The sequence below is a fragment of the Typopeltis vanoorti genome, chromosome 18, assembly GCF_054136105.1.
Source record: "Typopeltis vanoorti isolate ZY-2024b chromosome 18, IOZ_Tvanoo_1.0, whole genome shotgun sequence".
Taxonomy (NCBI): Eukaryota; Metazoa; Arthropoda; class Arachnida; order Uropygi; family Thelyphonidae; genus Typopeltis; species Typopeltis vanoorti.
In genome coordinates this window covers 90,409,278-90,426,350 of record NC_143566.1, presented here as the reverse complement: position 1 = coordinate 90,426,350, position 17,073 = coordinate 90,409,278, and the positions used below count along the sequence as shown (strand labels likewise).

Genomic DNA, 17,073 nt, shown 5'->3' with positions numbered 1-17,073 from the left:
TTTAGGAAAAGAATGTAATATTGTATACTGTAGAATGATAAGAAATGCAAAAACAAAGCAGTTAATGCAGACACCATATCCAGTGGAGTAGTAAGTAAAATTCTCCATTTTTCCACTAATATGTTGTGGATTTGAATCTTACCATGTCACACAGATGTTTATAAAATTGTTTTTAATTAAACTTATATCTTTGGAAATTTATGTGAATCATCTCTGAATGTTGATTGGATACCATAATGAAAATTGCTTGACTTATGAACTGTCCAGACAAATTCTGAATTTTTTTCAGCTAAGGAATAAAAATAGAATGGACAAAGTTATTTTGCAGATAATTAAATTTTAAACTGTACTTTGATGCTTATGCATACAAATTAAAATTTTAATAAATTGCTTGTGTTGGGGTGATTTTAACAAATATTTCAAATAGTAACTATTTAATTGATTGTTTTTAACCATTCAGTCGTGTCCAACTCTTGGTGACTTTGTAGACAAGTGTTCTCCGTGCTGTTCTGTTAAGCACTGTTTCTTTCAGTTCTTTGTTCATCTTAGTATCCACTTGAATGGTATTGAGCCAGTGTGTTCTTTGTCAGTCCCTTAGCCGAAACCAAAGTATGATATGGAAATTGTTAGAGTAGATTTTTAATATTATTATATACATGACATGTAAATAAATAATTGTAATAATTAAATGTCTATGTTACTTTAAATTAAATTACATATCTACTATACTTTAAATTAAATTAAATGTCTACAAGACATTAAATATAAATAATTAAATGTCTGCAATACTTTTTTTTTTTTTTGAAGCATACTGGTTGTTGAATATTTCGAATATATCCACTGGATTTAACCCAATTGCATCATTTACTCCCTGACTACTAGGCACGAGCCCTTGCTCTTCCCCAGTCATTTGTAGGCTCTGGATACCGACAGTGAACCCTCCAGCCTGGATGATTCACTGTTGGTATCCATATTTGAAGCATGTTGAGTTCTTGCCATAAAGTGTTCTGGTGGGTCTTTTTAAATAGTAGTTCATCATTGCTTTCCCAACCCTCCCCATTTATCTGGACTTGGGACTCGCATTTATCCTTTCATATAGCTGACGAACAGGCTGGGTTACTATTTAATTATCTCTAATTAAAATTTCAGTTTGTCTCTATAACTATCTGATACTTCTTTTCTAATATTTTCTCTGTGCTGATTTCACTTTTCAAGTTAATCAGCACAAAGTTTTGTCATTAGACTTACTGAACATCATCTCTGAGATTGTTATGAAAAAAAAATTGATTGTGTCTCTATGTGTGTGTGTATAGTTAAAATAGTAGTAAAAATGTTCAAAAATAAACTTAGTTGTGTTGAGTATCCTGTACTCTCCTTGAGAGTATGTTCTTAGAAATAATGCTGATAGTAAAAGATAGTAAAACCTATAGTAAAAGAATTTACTATAGGTTAGAAACCTATAGTAAATTTGCCTTTGGTATTTTTTTTTGTTTTTTATTATTATTAATTTTATTTTTTTGTTGTATTATTTCTTCTTCTGCTTCTTCTCTTCAAAGATTAGGCATTTGGCATCTTCATCTTTCCATTTCCATCTTTCAGTTGGTCTTCATCTCAATCTCTCTCTCTCTCTCCCTCTCCTTTGTCTATACACCTCTTTTGGTAGCTGATATCTTTCCATCCTAAATAGATGTTCTTTTCATTTCTCTTTATATGTTGTATTATTTATCTTTCTTTTTTTACATAATCCAAAAATCCCTCTCATAAGACCAAACATAAAACTTCTTTTTTCAAGCCACTTCAGGCCTTCAATAAGCTGGGCAGTGCCATATACCAAGTGGTGAAATTCAGCTCCCACCTAAAGACAGTCACCCATCCAGCAGAATTCAAACCAGTAGCTTGTTTGTTGAATTTGTTAGAAACTAGTTTAATTCTTCATTAATGCTGTTGTTGTTTTTTTTTTAATTTTTATTTTATTTTATTTTGTGTGTGTTTTATCTCGCTTGAAATTTTTGAAATGTTATCTGGATTATTTTATTTCAGTATTAATAAAAAATAATTTATTTTCTTAAAAAATTTCATACTTCAGTACCCTAGAGAAGGACCCTTCAAACGTTTCTGATAAGGCATCTGATAGTCACATTAATTTTGACAGGCTGTCTTAAAATTATCCATTTTATAAAACTGGTTGATATAAAAAGAATAAAAAAAATTGACTATTCCTGCTGCACAATTTACTTCAATTTCAGAGAATTGAAATACAGTTATGCATAATAGTAGAATATCTTCTCTGTTTGAAGTTCAGTTTAAATCATTCCATGTAGCAGTTTAATCTGCTCTGAAAGCACTGCTTTCAAAGCTGTTTTGAAATAGCTATTTTGAAATTTCAGGTCCTTTCAGAGCTATTTTGAAATAGCTTGGAATAAAACTGAACCAGATTATAATTTTTAAAATTGTTGATTTTCGATATTTCAGATGTTGTTTTTTCTACCCTTAGAATCCTCTTTAAAAATATCTGTTGAAATTAAATGACATCTTTAAGGTTAATCAGATAGTATTAATTAATAGACCACATTATAATATTAATAAGCCACTTCTTCATTACCTGGAGGTTCCATAATTAATCAGTGACTATCAGTATGTACTCTTAATCCACAGCACTCCCCTAAGTCAGCATTATTTACCTTTGTTACAAAAGCCTTGGAAAGGATTTGACATGATTGCTCTTGACATTTTCAGGACATTTGAGTGGTAAGTATCTCTATGCCAAATCCAAACTATCATTTTATGGAAATAAAAAAACTATCATATCATTTTCTTGAAATTATCTTGTCAGTTCCAGAATATCCTAGATATGAGAGATCAGGGAAGGAAGAGAATAATAACAAGTATCTGATTTAAACATAAATACAAACTACTTGAATAGGAATCAGCTTCAAATAAGATGATTTAAATGTCAGAAATATGAGCATGCCCAAACTGCTTGTTGTGGCTCTACCATCTATGCTCAGTATAATAAAGAGCAGAATAATAAATCTTGCTCTGCAAAGAAACTTAAATGTGTTGACTATGACCTCATCCATCCTACTCTTGTGCATGCCAAAGATGGGAGGATGAAAAAGAAATGCAAGCCAGCTAGCCACCACACAACCTACTCGAAACTCCTCTTATTCTGAGAATGTGGCAATTATGAAAATATCAAAAGTGACACAGATACATATTATCCCATTTGATGAGAACCTGCTTGTTAAAAAAATTATGGCAAGGGTGTCACTGAAAGAAAAACCACCATATTCCCACAGAAAAAAATAATACTTTTGTCATTCATTGAATGTAAACAGAACACATCTGATCTTGACACATCAAATGATGTATTAAACATTTTATCAGAGAAAAAGATGAACACTGGCTGTCCATACTTTCCAAAATCACTTGGTAAATATATGCTAAACCAGAGGTCGCCAAATTTCTTTGACCGTCGACCCCTTCAAGAGTTTCTTGACTTTTTATCGACCCCTCTTTACTATTATGTAATTATAATAGAACTCTATCAACAAATTGAATTTTCTACTCAACAAAGTGATCATGCTGGGATAGAGCCACTATCAGAGAAACTGAAGACCCATTTTAGAAGAATCTCTCACCTAAAATCTATAAAGAAGTGGATCCATAGTCTACTGTATAGAAGCTCCTATCTGTTGCCTGACCAAATTCCTAGCTCGTTTCTTAAGCATTCATACAGGACACTAACAAAAATTAAAAACCTATCTCTACAGCCTGTGGATATTATAGTCAGATTTGACATTCAGTTCCTGTTGACCTCTTGCTCTTTTTCTCTCTCTCCAGCTGTTGCCACAGGCATTCCATTCAGACATAGTTGAACTATTTGACTTTGTCATGTACTTAGGTTACTTCATCTGCAGAAACCAATTCTACAACTGCTATGTGATATCCTTTTTCTCCTGCATTGGCTGATTTTTACCTGGAACACCTTAAAGACTCCTTATTCTCTCAGTATTAGCCACAACCCTACTTTTTGTTATGTGGATGATGTTCTTGTCATCTGGCCTGAAGCTGAAGCATTTCTATCTATCTTCCTAACTCAGAATAACAACTGCATCCATGCATCAACTTCACAATGGAGAAACAAAAGAAAAGGAGAGAAAATTGTCCTTTCCTGTATACCCTATCTGTAGTCAACTATTCATTGTATGGGAAACTACCTTTACAGGCTGTTAAATACAGCAAGACTTATCTCATCATTCATCTCAAAAAACGGGTATCATTAAATCCCTACTTAATAGAGTACATGTAGTCTGTTTCAAATCCCAATGCATCTTACTACAGAATGGCTTCACTTCAAGGAAGATTATATGCTTCTGTGATTACAAGCTTATCTCAAACCCTGAACCTGAACAGTGAATTCCAGTTCCATAAATTGTGGGTCAGTGTGAAGTAATTATGAAGAACCTGAAAGAATATAGTTTAATCTCTATATTCTTCCCCACAAATCTCCTCTTGGTTACCCTTCACAAAAGATAAATTGGCCAATGTCTCCAGTTCTAGTATTTACCAGTCCATTGTGACTGTCTCTGCTCATACTTTGGACAAACAGGATGTTCAGTCAAAACACTACTTCAGGAACATGAATCTTACATCACCCATAATAAGCCTGAAAATCTGGCATGGTCCAGCAAAGAGCAGACACTGACCATAACATCATCAATTTAGTCCAATACATACATGGATATTGCTTACATTGGTGTCGGTTTAAATTTGAGCAGTTGTTTAAAGAGAGTTCTGAAATACTTCTACACCATGTAAACTTAAATTGAAATGATATGGAAGTGTCTCATTCTGATAAAGGCAAGCAGTAATCCCCCCCTTTCCATGTCATTTTAATTTAATTATGTAGTTTTTATTTATTATTAGTTTATTGTATTTATTTTATTTCATTTGTTTATTTTTAGTTTTAATTATCATTTTGTTTTGTAACAACCCATTGTAAGGTGGTACTCCAACATGTGGCTCAGACCTGTAAAATGGAAAATGACATTCCATTATTCTTGCCTCACCTTGTGAATGTGCTTGTGCACTGGCCTGCCTGTTAGTTTCAGACCAAAATATTTGCAATAATAAAGTTGCAAATATTATAATAATTTTCTAATTATTAAATAATTAGAAAATTATAATAAGCATAACTCATTGTGCTAATATGCTGATGCATGGCATGCACAACTTTTTGTGTTTCTCCCTCCCTAGTCTATAATTGCAATCACCAATATATTTTCTCCTATTGGTTGGTCTCTGTCTCACACCTGGTCTGAACTGAACTTGAACCATCTTAAAATCCTCCTTAACCTCTTTTATTGGTTGATGTTTTTAGCTGTCATCCATAATATTCCACTTCCTGTTCTTTCCCTTCATTGTCCCTGAAAATACAATATGCATTACATTCTATCCCTCTATCTATGTCATATTTTGTTAAACTTTTTGACCAAATCTGACTAATGCAAAATACTCCCCTTCTTATTTCTGATGCTTCTGGCATTTCTGCATCTGCATTTCAACATCAACTTGGGTCCACAATTACCCTTGTGTAATGTGTACTTACCAATCCATTCAGATTTGAAACAAGAAAAACTGTATTCAGCATTTCATTATCTTTTAATTTCTGCACTCGCTCTCATTTTTTCCAGGGATTGCTTAGACATATACTTGACTGCACTCCCCCTCAATGTTGTAAATAAGGTTACAGTTCTTCAATTGCATAAAAATTTACTTGGAAATTTAATATTTTCTTCTCCTGTCAAGTTTTTATGTTCTAGAAATAGAACATAAATTTTTGTGGTATATATATTTATTTATTTTTGTTATTGTTTTTGTTGATATCAGTAAATGTCATAGTAGTTTCAACTAACCATGGCAATACCTGAAGTTTTTAAATCCAAACTTTATGAAAGAAATATCAGTATTTCATTAGGAATGAAATATTACATTTTTAATGAAGTGTTTACAAATAAGATTTGGACCAAAATAAAATTTTATTTTGGACCAAAATTTTTCATTTTTTTCATTAATAACATCAGCTGTACCTAAAGTTCAATGCTGTAAAAAAAATATAATATTCCTAAAATGAATATTTTATAAAAGATGATACAAGAATACAAATTTCTTAAGAAGTTTAAGATACTCTCCATCCTTTGTCGACCCGATCGGCCGACTGATTAGTATATTTGCTCTCCAACCATCAAGCTGTGGTTTCGAATCCTGCTGTGAGCATGGATCTTTTGTCTTTAGGTGGGAGATGAATTTCATCTCCCAGTGTGAGACTACCACCTTGCTTATTGGAGGCCTGAAGTGCCTTGAAAAAGTTCCATGTTTGGTGTGTCTAGAACAGGGTTTCAGACTGTGTAAAAAATAAATGCAAAAATACAAAAAAAAATTGTATATAAATTTAATAAAAATTGAAAATTAATAAAAATCAATAAAAATCCTTAGCCCACCCATAGTATGAATGTACTATAATTACTAAATAACTTAAGGAATTCACAACGTATAATGGAATACAAATTAAAATAAACTTTAATATATACTTCCTATATTTCGGCAACATCACGTTGCCATCTTTCTGGGAATATAAGATTAAGACACGTACACACAGGCACTAAAAACAGCAAATCAGGTCGAAGTGAGGAAACTACTGTTTTTCTTATTAAAGTCGTGATGGTGCTCCCTAGTGGACTATATTAGGTATTCTTCGCCGTTGGGCTGAAGTTCTCAAGATCTACATCTCCCAAATTTGGGGCAGTCTCATGCATCCAACTTTGTTGAGGTTTAGCATGTTTCTCTTAGGGCTGAGGCTGATTCTATGAATAGTCTTTTAAATTTATACTTGCTGCGGTGTATTACTGTGGCTTTCTTCCACCATATTCTGTGGCATGTATCCAGAGCATGGTCTGCAAGCCCAGAGTGGCTGTACTGGTGAAACCAGATGTAGTCCTTGTGTTCCGAAATTCTGATATTCGCTGACCTGCCTGTTTGGCCAAAGTAGGACAGCTTACAGCTGCAAGGGACCTGGTATACACCAGGTAGGTCTAGGGAAAGTGGTCGGTCTTTAGTGGAGCGGATAAGGATGCCAATTTTCTATATGGTCTGTAACAAGAGTAATCTTTTTTGTGAAGGGGGAGGGGGACTGTGGTTTACTGGTTTTAGTATTTTTGGGATTTTTTAGGGGTTGTAGCCATTGGCTGAGAAAGTGTTAAGGATGTGATTTAGTTCAGTGGTTGGGGCGTTGTTATTTGAACAGATTAGTTTAGCCCTGTTGTATAGTGTCTTAATAACTTCATATTGTTGTGAGGGGGGGGATTCTTGGTGAATGTACCTGCCTGTATGGGTGGGTTTTCTATAAGCTGAGAAAACCAAGGTTCCATCAGGTTGTTGGATGATTAATGTGTCTAGGAAAGGGAGGCTGTAGTTTTCCTCTTTTTACACGGTGAACTTGATTCTGGGGTGTTGGTTGTTTTAAGTGCGTTAAGGAGTAGTAGTGTGTCAGAGCCATGTGGCCAAATAGCGAACACATCATCAACATAGCGAAGCCATATGGTAATTTTGTGGGGCAGAGTTTAATGCTTTCTCTTCAAAAGTCTCCATAAAGAAATTGGCCAAGGGTGGGGAGAGTGGTGAACCTATGGCTGTCCCCCCCATCTATCTGTTTGTAGAATTTTCCCTGCCAAACGAAATAGCCCAAGTTCATCGTGAACTGAAATACGGCTGAGATATCGGGGGGAAATTTGGCTTGGATGAGCTCTAAGGTTTCTTGAGTGGGATATTTGTGAATAAGGAGACGTCAAAACTGACCATTATGTCAGTATGTTGGAGTGTAAGGTTATCTACACTGGCTTTGAAGTGGGCTGAGTTTTTTATGTGTGATTGTGTGTTGTCAGTATAGTGTTTGAGTGCTTTGGCTAATTTGTATGTGGGGGAATCAATGCCATCCACTATGGGACGTAATGGCACATTTTGTTTATGTATTTTTGGGAGCCCGTATATACAAGGGGTCTAGAGTTAAAAGGTTTTAATTTGTTAGTAATTTCCACAGACCAAGAAGTGACCTTCTTAAGGAGCCTATGGAGTTTTCTAATTTGATTGTATTCAATGGGGAGGTAAATAGTCCACTCTAATAATAAAGCATTAAGCCTACCTGTGTAGTCAGTATGGTTGAACACCACAGTCGCATTCCCCTTATCCACTTTGGTGATTATTACTATCACCAAAGAGGATATGGGGAATGCGACTGTAGTGTGACTTGTTTGCGTTAGCTAGGAGAATGCATGTGACAGTAATTTGTTCTCATAGCAAAGTGAAGCTAGCATGGTTATAAATTTGGAGAGCCTTCTGTGAAAAGAAACGGTGCTTAAATTTCACAATTTGGGATTACCTGACTATCCCGTCAGCATTTTAGGAAGGTCAGACGATTCAGTTGTCTCGATAACTTCAGCTTCAGTCTTGTTGCGATGGAATCTCTGTGGATGATAGTAATTCTCATAGAAAGGCTTATACATTGGTTGCACATGATTACTAAATAACTTAAGGAATTCACAACATATACTGGAATATAAATTAAAATATTTTATATACTTCCTATAAAAATATAGGAAGTATATATTAAAGTTTATTTTAATTTATATTCAAGTATATGTTGTGAATTCCTTAAGTTATTTAGTAATCATGTGCAACCAACATATAAGCCTTTCTACAAGAATTTCTATCATCCACGGGGTTCCATCGCATCCAAGGCCCGCCACTATGGTAAACTAAAGCTGAAGTTATCGAGACAACTGAATCGTTTGACCGTGAGCACTATAGTAGTAAGCACTGTTTCTTTTCACAGAAGGCTCTTCGAATTTATAACAGTGCTAGCTTTGCTTTGCTACGGAAAGCTCTTCCTCTAGTGCCCGAATAGCTCTTTGTTTGTGTCAGCTAGGAGAACGCACGTGGCGAGAACAAATTACCGCCACGCACATTCTCCTAGCTGATGCAAACAAAGCTATTCGGGCACTAGAGGAAGAGCTTTCCGACATGCTGAATCACGAACTTTGGTCAATTCTATATGACGTCTCATGCATTTTGGCAGATAAAGAATTTGAGAAAGTACGGAGTTGACATATCAAGAAATTTGATAATTTAAAAAAGAACTCTACCTCCGAACCAAAACTACCACTCAACACGGTAGTCAACCTTTCTTCTGTTATTTTGAAGCCTGAAGCACTCAATGCTCTTGCACATGTGGCCACAATTTTGCCATTGCTCCTAGAAAAATACCAGCCGAAGAAATTATGATCCGGATTGAACGCAGTATCCGCCACCTTGCAAACTACATCACCAACAATATTAGACTGGATGTAGCTTATGTTCTCACCAAAGCAAGACCACCAAAAACCAACATATCCAATAGTGAATATAAGGCTCTACAGGAAATGAAGAAAGACCAAGAAATAGTAATCACCAAAGCAGATAAGGGGAACGCCACCGTGGACTCAACTATACTGACTACACAGGTAAGCTTAATGCTTTATTATTAGATTGGGCTACTTACCTCCCCCATTGAATACAATCCCACCAACTCACAAATTAGAAAACTCCATTGGCTCCTTAAGAAGGTCACTTCTTGGCCTGTGGAAGTTACTAACAAATTAAAACCTTTTAACTCTAGAACCCCCCTGTATATACGGGCTCCCAAAAATACATAAACAAAATGTGACATTACGTCCCATAGTGGATGGCATTGATTCCCCCACGTACAAATTAGCCATACATTTAGCCAAAGCACTCACACACTATATTGGCAACACACCATCACACAGAAAAAAACTCAACCTACTTCAAAGCCAGTGTAGAAAACCTTACACTCCAACATACTGACATAATGGTCAGTTTTGACATCTCCTTATTCACAAATGTCCCACTCAAGGAAACCTTAGAGCTCATCGAAGCCAAATCCCCCCCCCCCCCCATTTCTCCTTTCTCAGCCCTATTTCAGTTTACAATGAACTCAGGCTGTTTTGTTTGTCAGGGAAAATTCTACAAACAAATAGAGGGGACAACCATGGGTTCTCCACTCTCCTCACCCTTGGCCAATTTCTTTCTGGAGACTTTTAAAGAGAAAGCCTTAAACTCTGCCCCACAAAAACCTACCATATAGTTTCGCTACGTTGATGATGTGTTTGCTATTTGGCCACATGGCTCTCACACACTCCTCTCCTTCTTAACGCATCACTTAAACAACCAACACCCCAGAATCAAGTTCACCATGGAAAAAAGAGGAAAACAACAGCCCCCCTTTTCTAGACACACTAATCACCTGCCAGCCTGATGAAACCTTGGTTTTCTCATTTTATAGAAAACCCACCCATACAGGCAGGCACATTCACCAACAGTCTCCCCCCCCCCACAACAGTATGGAATTATAAGACACTGTACAACAGAGCTGAACTAATCTGTTCAAATGACAACACCCTAACCACCAAACTAACTCACACCCTTAACACTTTCTCAGCCAATGGCTACAACCCCCAAAAAATCCCCAAAATACTAAAATCAGTAAACCACAGCCCCCCTCCCCTTCACAAAAAAGATTAATCTAAATCCATCACCATTCCCTACATCTGGGGCACCTCGGAAAAAATTACCAAAATCCTAAATAAACATGACCTGACCTCTTGTTACAGACCATATAGAAAATTGGCATCCCTTATCTGCTCCACTAAAGACCAACCACTTTTCCTAGACCTACCTGGTGTATACCAGGTTCCTTACAGCTGTAAACTGTCCTACTTTAGCCAAACAGGCAGGACAGCGAATATCAGAATTTCAGAACATAAGGATTACATTGTTTCACCAGTACAGCCACTCTGGGCTTGCAGACCATGCTCTGGATACACGCCACAGAATATGGTGGAAGAAAGCCACAGTAATAGACTACAGCAAGTATAAATTTGAAAAACTATTCATAGAATCAGTCTATGAAACATGCCAAATCTTAACAAATTTGGATGCATGAGATTGCCCCAAATTTGGGAGACGTACATCTTGAGAACTTCAGCCCAACGGCCAAGAATACTATAGTCTGCTAGGGGGCACCATCAGGATTTTAATAAGAAAAAAACAGTAGTTTCCTTGCTTCGACCTCATTTTTGTTTTAGTGCCTGCATGCACGTCTTAATCTTATGTTCCCATGAAGATGGCAATGTAACATTAACGAAATATAGGAAGTATATATTAAAGTTTATTTTAATTTATATTCCAGTATACGTTGTGAATTCCTTAGTTATTTAGTAATCATGTGCAACCAACGAATAAGCCTTTCTATGAGAATGTACTATAGATATATAGATGCCTGTTGGTTTATTGTATTTATTTTATTTTAATTTATTTCATTTGTTTATTTTTAGTTTTAATTATTTTGGGAGAACACACACACAAAGTTTACTACAACTATCTCTAATGTAAGTATCATAATTTTGCTGTGAGGAACCATGTTGCTTCTTGTATATGGTTTTCAGTTTTTCCATAGATCCAGCTCCCGCAGATAAGATTTGGTTGAATGAGACCTTACCGTGGAATAGCCAGGCGGTGAAGCAAGATTCAGTACAGTGCTGTCAGGCAAGAGAACTGAATAAATAAACAATATGGGAGGTATTAAGCACCTCTGTAGCTCTGTCAATTTTGACGTTACCCTTTGGTTGAAAAGACTTGGGTTTGATTCCTATCTAGATTGCATAAACCTTCAAGAAGGTTTTTTATTTGAATATGAGTTAGCTGGTCTCATGCAACAGATATCAAGATTTTTCATCCCACAAAAAAAAGAAAAGCAAACTGGTCAGAAGAACACACAGAACTGGCAGCCATAATGCATTATGCAGATAGGTTTAAACTACCTATCAGGGTATTAATCAGGTTTCAAAGAAGCCAGGTTACTTGGCTATGGTTGGTAAGCTATTTTAATCCCTCCCCAATTCCCTTCTATGTGGGGAATTGGGGAGGGTTTGATGTGAATAATTTTCCAGTCTTTCTCCTTTGGATCAATAGGGGAAAATTTTTTAAAATCTGTTAAAAATAATCAAATCAGTTACTTTGCAGATTTTACATCATGTCAGGAAAACATCTGCATGTTGCATAAAATGAACTTAATGGCTGGTAGCAGGTTACCAACTTCTGTTTCATATTATTATATTTTTTATAAAAATGACGTTTTTATAATCATACTATTTCCTATTATCAACTAAATTATTTAATATCTTTTAATTAATAACATTTAATTTCAGAGGGTGTTGTTGTGGCTAACGATGTGGATAATAGAAGATGTTATATGTTAGTTCATCAAGCCAAGCGAATGGATAGTCCATGTTTTATTATTACTAATCACGATGCAGCAAATATGCCTAACTTTTATGTGACAAAGGTGAGTAAATACCTAAGACATTCCATTGAATTTTTTTCAATGAAGCAAGATATACTTGCTTCATTGAATTGAATATATCCATAAAACAGATACATAGTATTCCTAAAAGCACTTGATTGTTTTAATAGTTCGCTTTTTAGTTGTGAAACCTGATGTTTAACAGTTAATGTCTGTCCATTACTTGTAAAGTTAAGAGTTACATGGAAAGAGAATATCCAAAGAAAGATAACCAAGAATAATATTTGAATATAAATCCAGAGAAAAAATAATGCTTTTGAAATTTTAAATTAATTATACTTTTTATTCCAATTTTTTCACTAATTATTGGCATTCGTAAGACCTGGCCAGAATAACAGAAGAGGATAATTTTTACAGGAATATAATTGGTACAGGATAATCAGGAAGTATAGCAGGATAGAAAGGGTGGGAGATTATTTCTACTGATTTCAGAGGAATTTAATCTAGTTTGTGTGGTGAGGACCAGGCACAGTATAAAAAAAGCAAGTGTGGGAATGATGGCTAGGTGAAGCCAAGCCATTAAATATGGGTGAAGTAAATTAACCACTGATATACATAAGCTGGTAAATTTAATATGGGAAAAAGTAAAGATACCCACAGAATGGAAAAAATTGCTAATCATTCCAGTATATAAAAAAAGTAGAGAGAAATATGAAAGTGTGAAAATTATAGGGTGAAATCACTACTGTCAGCAGGATGCAAATTTTTATCTAATATTATACTAAAAACTAAAAATCTCTTTATGCTGAAGGAAACATAGGGGAATATGAAGCAGGATTCCAAAGAAATAGATTAACAGTTGAATAAATTTTTGTACTTAGACAGATACTGAAAAAAAAAGTAGGAATATAGACTTTAGAAAAGCATTAGACAAAGTAAAAAGATGTATACTCTTTGATATATTACAAAGAATAAATATATCTAATTGAGGAAAATTGTAGATAGGAAGTTAGTAATGATGTAATTTTTTCATGTAGTACTGTCATATCCTGTACACCCCTTGAGGGTACATGGCAGGAATTTGATGATGATGATGATGATGATGAATTTTACTAAATACTAAATTTTAGTACATACATGCAATATTGAATATTTACAAAAATAATAAAATAAAAATAAATGAAAAAAAAAAAAGTTTGAAAAACAATCTATAAACCAAGCAGTAAGACAGGGATGTCCTCTGTCTCCAACACTTTTTAATATTTATATTAATGAAATAACACAGTGGAACACCTTAAATAACCTAAGTATAGAAATTTCCTGGAATAACAAAATACATATGCTATTATTTCATATAATCAGTTAATAATATCAGATAAGGAAGACAATTTACAAAGAGCAATATATAATTTAAACATTATAGTAGAACTATAATGTATAATGAAAATATCCATAGAAAAAACTAAAACAGTTTGTGGACAAACTCCAGTTAAAAGTAAAATAGTTATTATTATTATTATTTCATGACACCTAGATGAGTCTTCGGATTCCAAGGAATCCGAATAAATACTCATCGAGGAAGGACACCTACACTACAACTCTCCATTATTAATAATAAAATAATAAAACAGATAAATGCTTTCAATTATCTTGGATCTGAAATATCATATGAAGGAGAAAAAGAAATAAAATTAAAAACTTCAAAATTTTTACAGACCATAGGCCTGATAAATAGGTCATCATCATCATCAAATTCCTGACAGGTACCCTCAAGGGGTGTACAGGATATGATAGTACTACATGAAAAATTTACATCATTACTAATTTCCTATCTACAATTTTCCTCCAAATCAGTCTGTTACTTGTCAAGACTCCAACATTATCAGATCTTATATTTCTATTGTCTAAGGCACTTTGCACCGTATCAATCTACCTATATCTTGGTCTTCCTCTGGGTCATTTTGCTGCCAACCTGGCAGAGAACACCTGTTTTGCTAATCTTTCCTCGCCCATTCTGTTTAAGTGACCATACCAGCTGAGATTAGATCTGCTAACGCATTCCTGGATGCTGACAATGTCAAGTTCTTTCCTAATATCCTCGTTTTTAATATGATATTGCCATTGATGCCATCTGTTCATGCCTCTAATCTTTCTCAGGAATCTCATATCTGTAGTCTCTAGTCTTTTGGCAAGTGTTTTACTTCTGACCCAGCTCTCAGATCCATGAGCTAAAACTGGTGTGAACACTGTCTTGTATACAGCTAATTTAGTGTTATGACTAATTTCTCTCTTATTCCATATAAATTTATTCAATTGACTTCCCACTATACCAGCTTTGCTGATTCCGTTGTCTATTTCTATATTTAATTTACCATCTTCACTAAAACTCGTGCCTATGTAGCTGAAATGTTTTACTTGTTCCACAGGTTCTCCGTTCACAATGCAGTTGACATTTTCAGAAATTCTACCTATTTTCATTGTCTTTGTCTTTTTATTGCTCGCCTTCATACCATATCTATTACAACAGTTATTCAATTTAAGGATTCTTGGAAACTTGTAGTGGATTTATTTAGAAGTATAGCATCGTCCGCATAAAGCAAAGAGCTGACATTAACATCTCCAATTCTGATATCATTTTTAATACCACTTTCCTTCATAATGTGATCCATATACATAATGAATAACAGAAGGGATAATGTACATCCTTGTCTCACACCAGATTTAACATTAAACCATCTTCCTGTACTTCCTTCAATTCTAGCTGCTGACTTACAACTCAAATAAAGACTAAGCATTGCTTGATATAATGCCCCATTGACACCATATAACTGTAGAGTATTGAATAGCTTCTCTTTTAGCACCTTGTCATATGCCTTTTCCAGATCGACAAAACTTAAATACAGATCTTTGTTATATTCCCATGCTTTCTCAACTATTTGTTGTAAAGTGAAGATCTGATCCTGACAGCCTCTATTTAGCCTGAATCCAGCTTGTTCTTCACCAAGCTTTTTTGTTCCACAATTCTTCTGAACTGTTTCTCAAGTTCCATAAATCTTGCCAGGAAAACTCAGTAGGGAAATACCTCTGTAATTCTCACATTCAGTTTTATTTCTCTTTTTATATATGGGTACTATGAGAGCTCTACTCCAATCATCAGGAATTCGTCCCTCTGTCCAGGCTTTCTGAATTGTGCAGTGCAGCCACTGTAAGATTTTTATACCACCATACTTCAGCATTTCTGGTTGAATATCATCTAATCCTTCCTCCTTTCCACATTTCAAGCCTTTGATGGCATTTTCTACTTCAAGTATGGATATGTATTCCTGACTGTATGCCAGTTGAGTGTTTTTTACCAATGTGCTATCACTGCTTGTTTCATTTAGAAATTTTTTGAAGTAATTACTCCATACTTCAAGGATATCTTTTTCTCCTATTTTCATGTAACCTTTATCATCTCTAACTCCTTTTATAGTACTCTTTCCTCCATTTCTATGCTTCTTCAACAATCTCCAGAATATCTTACCACCTTCTTGATATTTATTTTCTATGTTCTTGCCAAAGTCCTCCCATGACTTTTGTTTAGCTAGTTTTACAAAGTGTTTTGCTTTCTTGCATTTGTCTCCATATTCTCTAAGAGCAAAAGCTGACTTATTTGACAGGAACTTTTGATATGCTTTCTTTTTTTCATTCACTGCCTCTTTAACTTCCTGTGTCCACCATGGAGTTCTGATTTTTCTATCCTTGCAGACAACCTCACCACATGCCTCTCTAGCTGAATCAATCAGGGTTTCCTTCAAGGGTTGCCACTGAATCTCCAAGGTTTGGTTCTTGTTCTCAAATTCTTTCATTTTTTCTTCAATAATCTTTGCATTTTAGTCTACAGTTCACATCTGAGAGCTGCTCAATGTTTTTTCTTTTCAATATGAAATTCAGTTGTATCCTGCTCAAGACTAAATAGTGATTACTTCCAATTTCAAATCCTCTGTACACTCTGGTGTCCTGCACCAGGGAGAAAATATCATTATCAATAATAACATAGTCAATGAGACTTTTCTTATTCCTTTCCTCTTCTCTCCATGTGAATTTGTGCATATTTTTATGTTGGAAAATGGTGTTAGTAATAAGTAGCCCATAACCAGTCCAGCAGAAATCCAACAGGTATTTGCCATTATTATTAGGTTTGCTCTTGTCTCCAAATTTTCCCAAAACATTTTTGTATGTTTGACAATCATTTCCTACTCTGCTATTTAGATCCCCAACAAGACCAATCTTTCCTTTTTGATTGTGTCAGTTGCTTTTTCTGAAGCATCAAAAAAATTCCTCCACTTCCCTTAGTAGAACCTTCTGTGGGACCATAATCACAAATAAGTCTCATTGTCCAATTCCCCATTCTGATATTAGCCCACATCACTGTACTTGAGATTGCCTGCCATTCAAGAAGATTAGCTTCGTATTTGTGTTGAATACTATGGCTACTCCTTCTTTTCCTTGATTGTTATTGCCTGAATATAACATTTTGTATTTATTGCTCAGAAAGATCTCACCAGTTTTTGTCTTTTTTGTTTCAGTCACCCCTATTATGTTGATCTGGTACTTATCTAATTCCTCAGCTAGCTCCTTTTCTTTGCTATTCAGTCTTCTTATGTTGATAGTAC

At 34.9% G+C, this 17,073-nt stretch overlaps 1 protein-coding gene across 4 annotated transcripts in view; it reads left to right on the top strand.

Moving 5' to 3' along the window:
• Nsun2 (tRNA (cytosine(34)-C(5))-methyltransferase Nsun2) overlaps window positions 1–17,073 on the top strand; it is a 272,640-nt gene that overhangs the window by 71,261 nt on the left and 184,306 nt on the right. For all 4 annotated transcript variants that reach the window (XM_090407903.1, XM_090407904.1, XM_090407905.1 and 1 more), the window contains one exon: window positions 12,324–12,460. In XM_090407903.1, coding sequence (XP_090264029.1) covers window positions 12,324–12,460 — 137 coding nt within the window. The remainder of the gene's footprint in view (window positions 1–12,323; window positions 12,461–17,073) is intronic.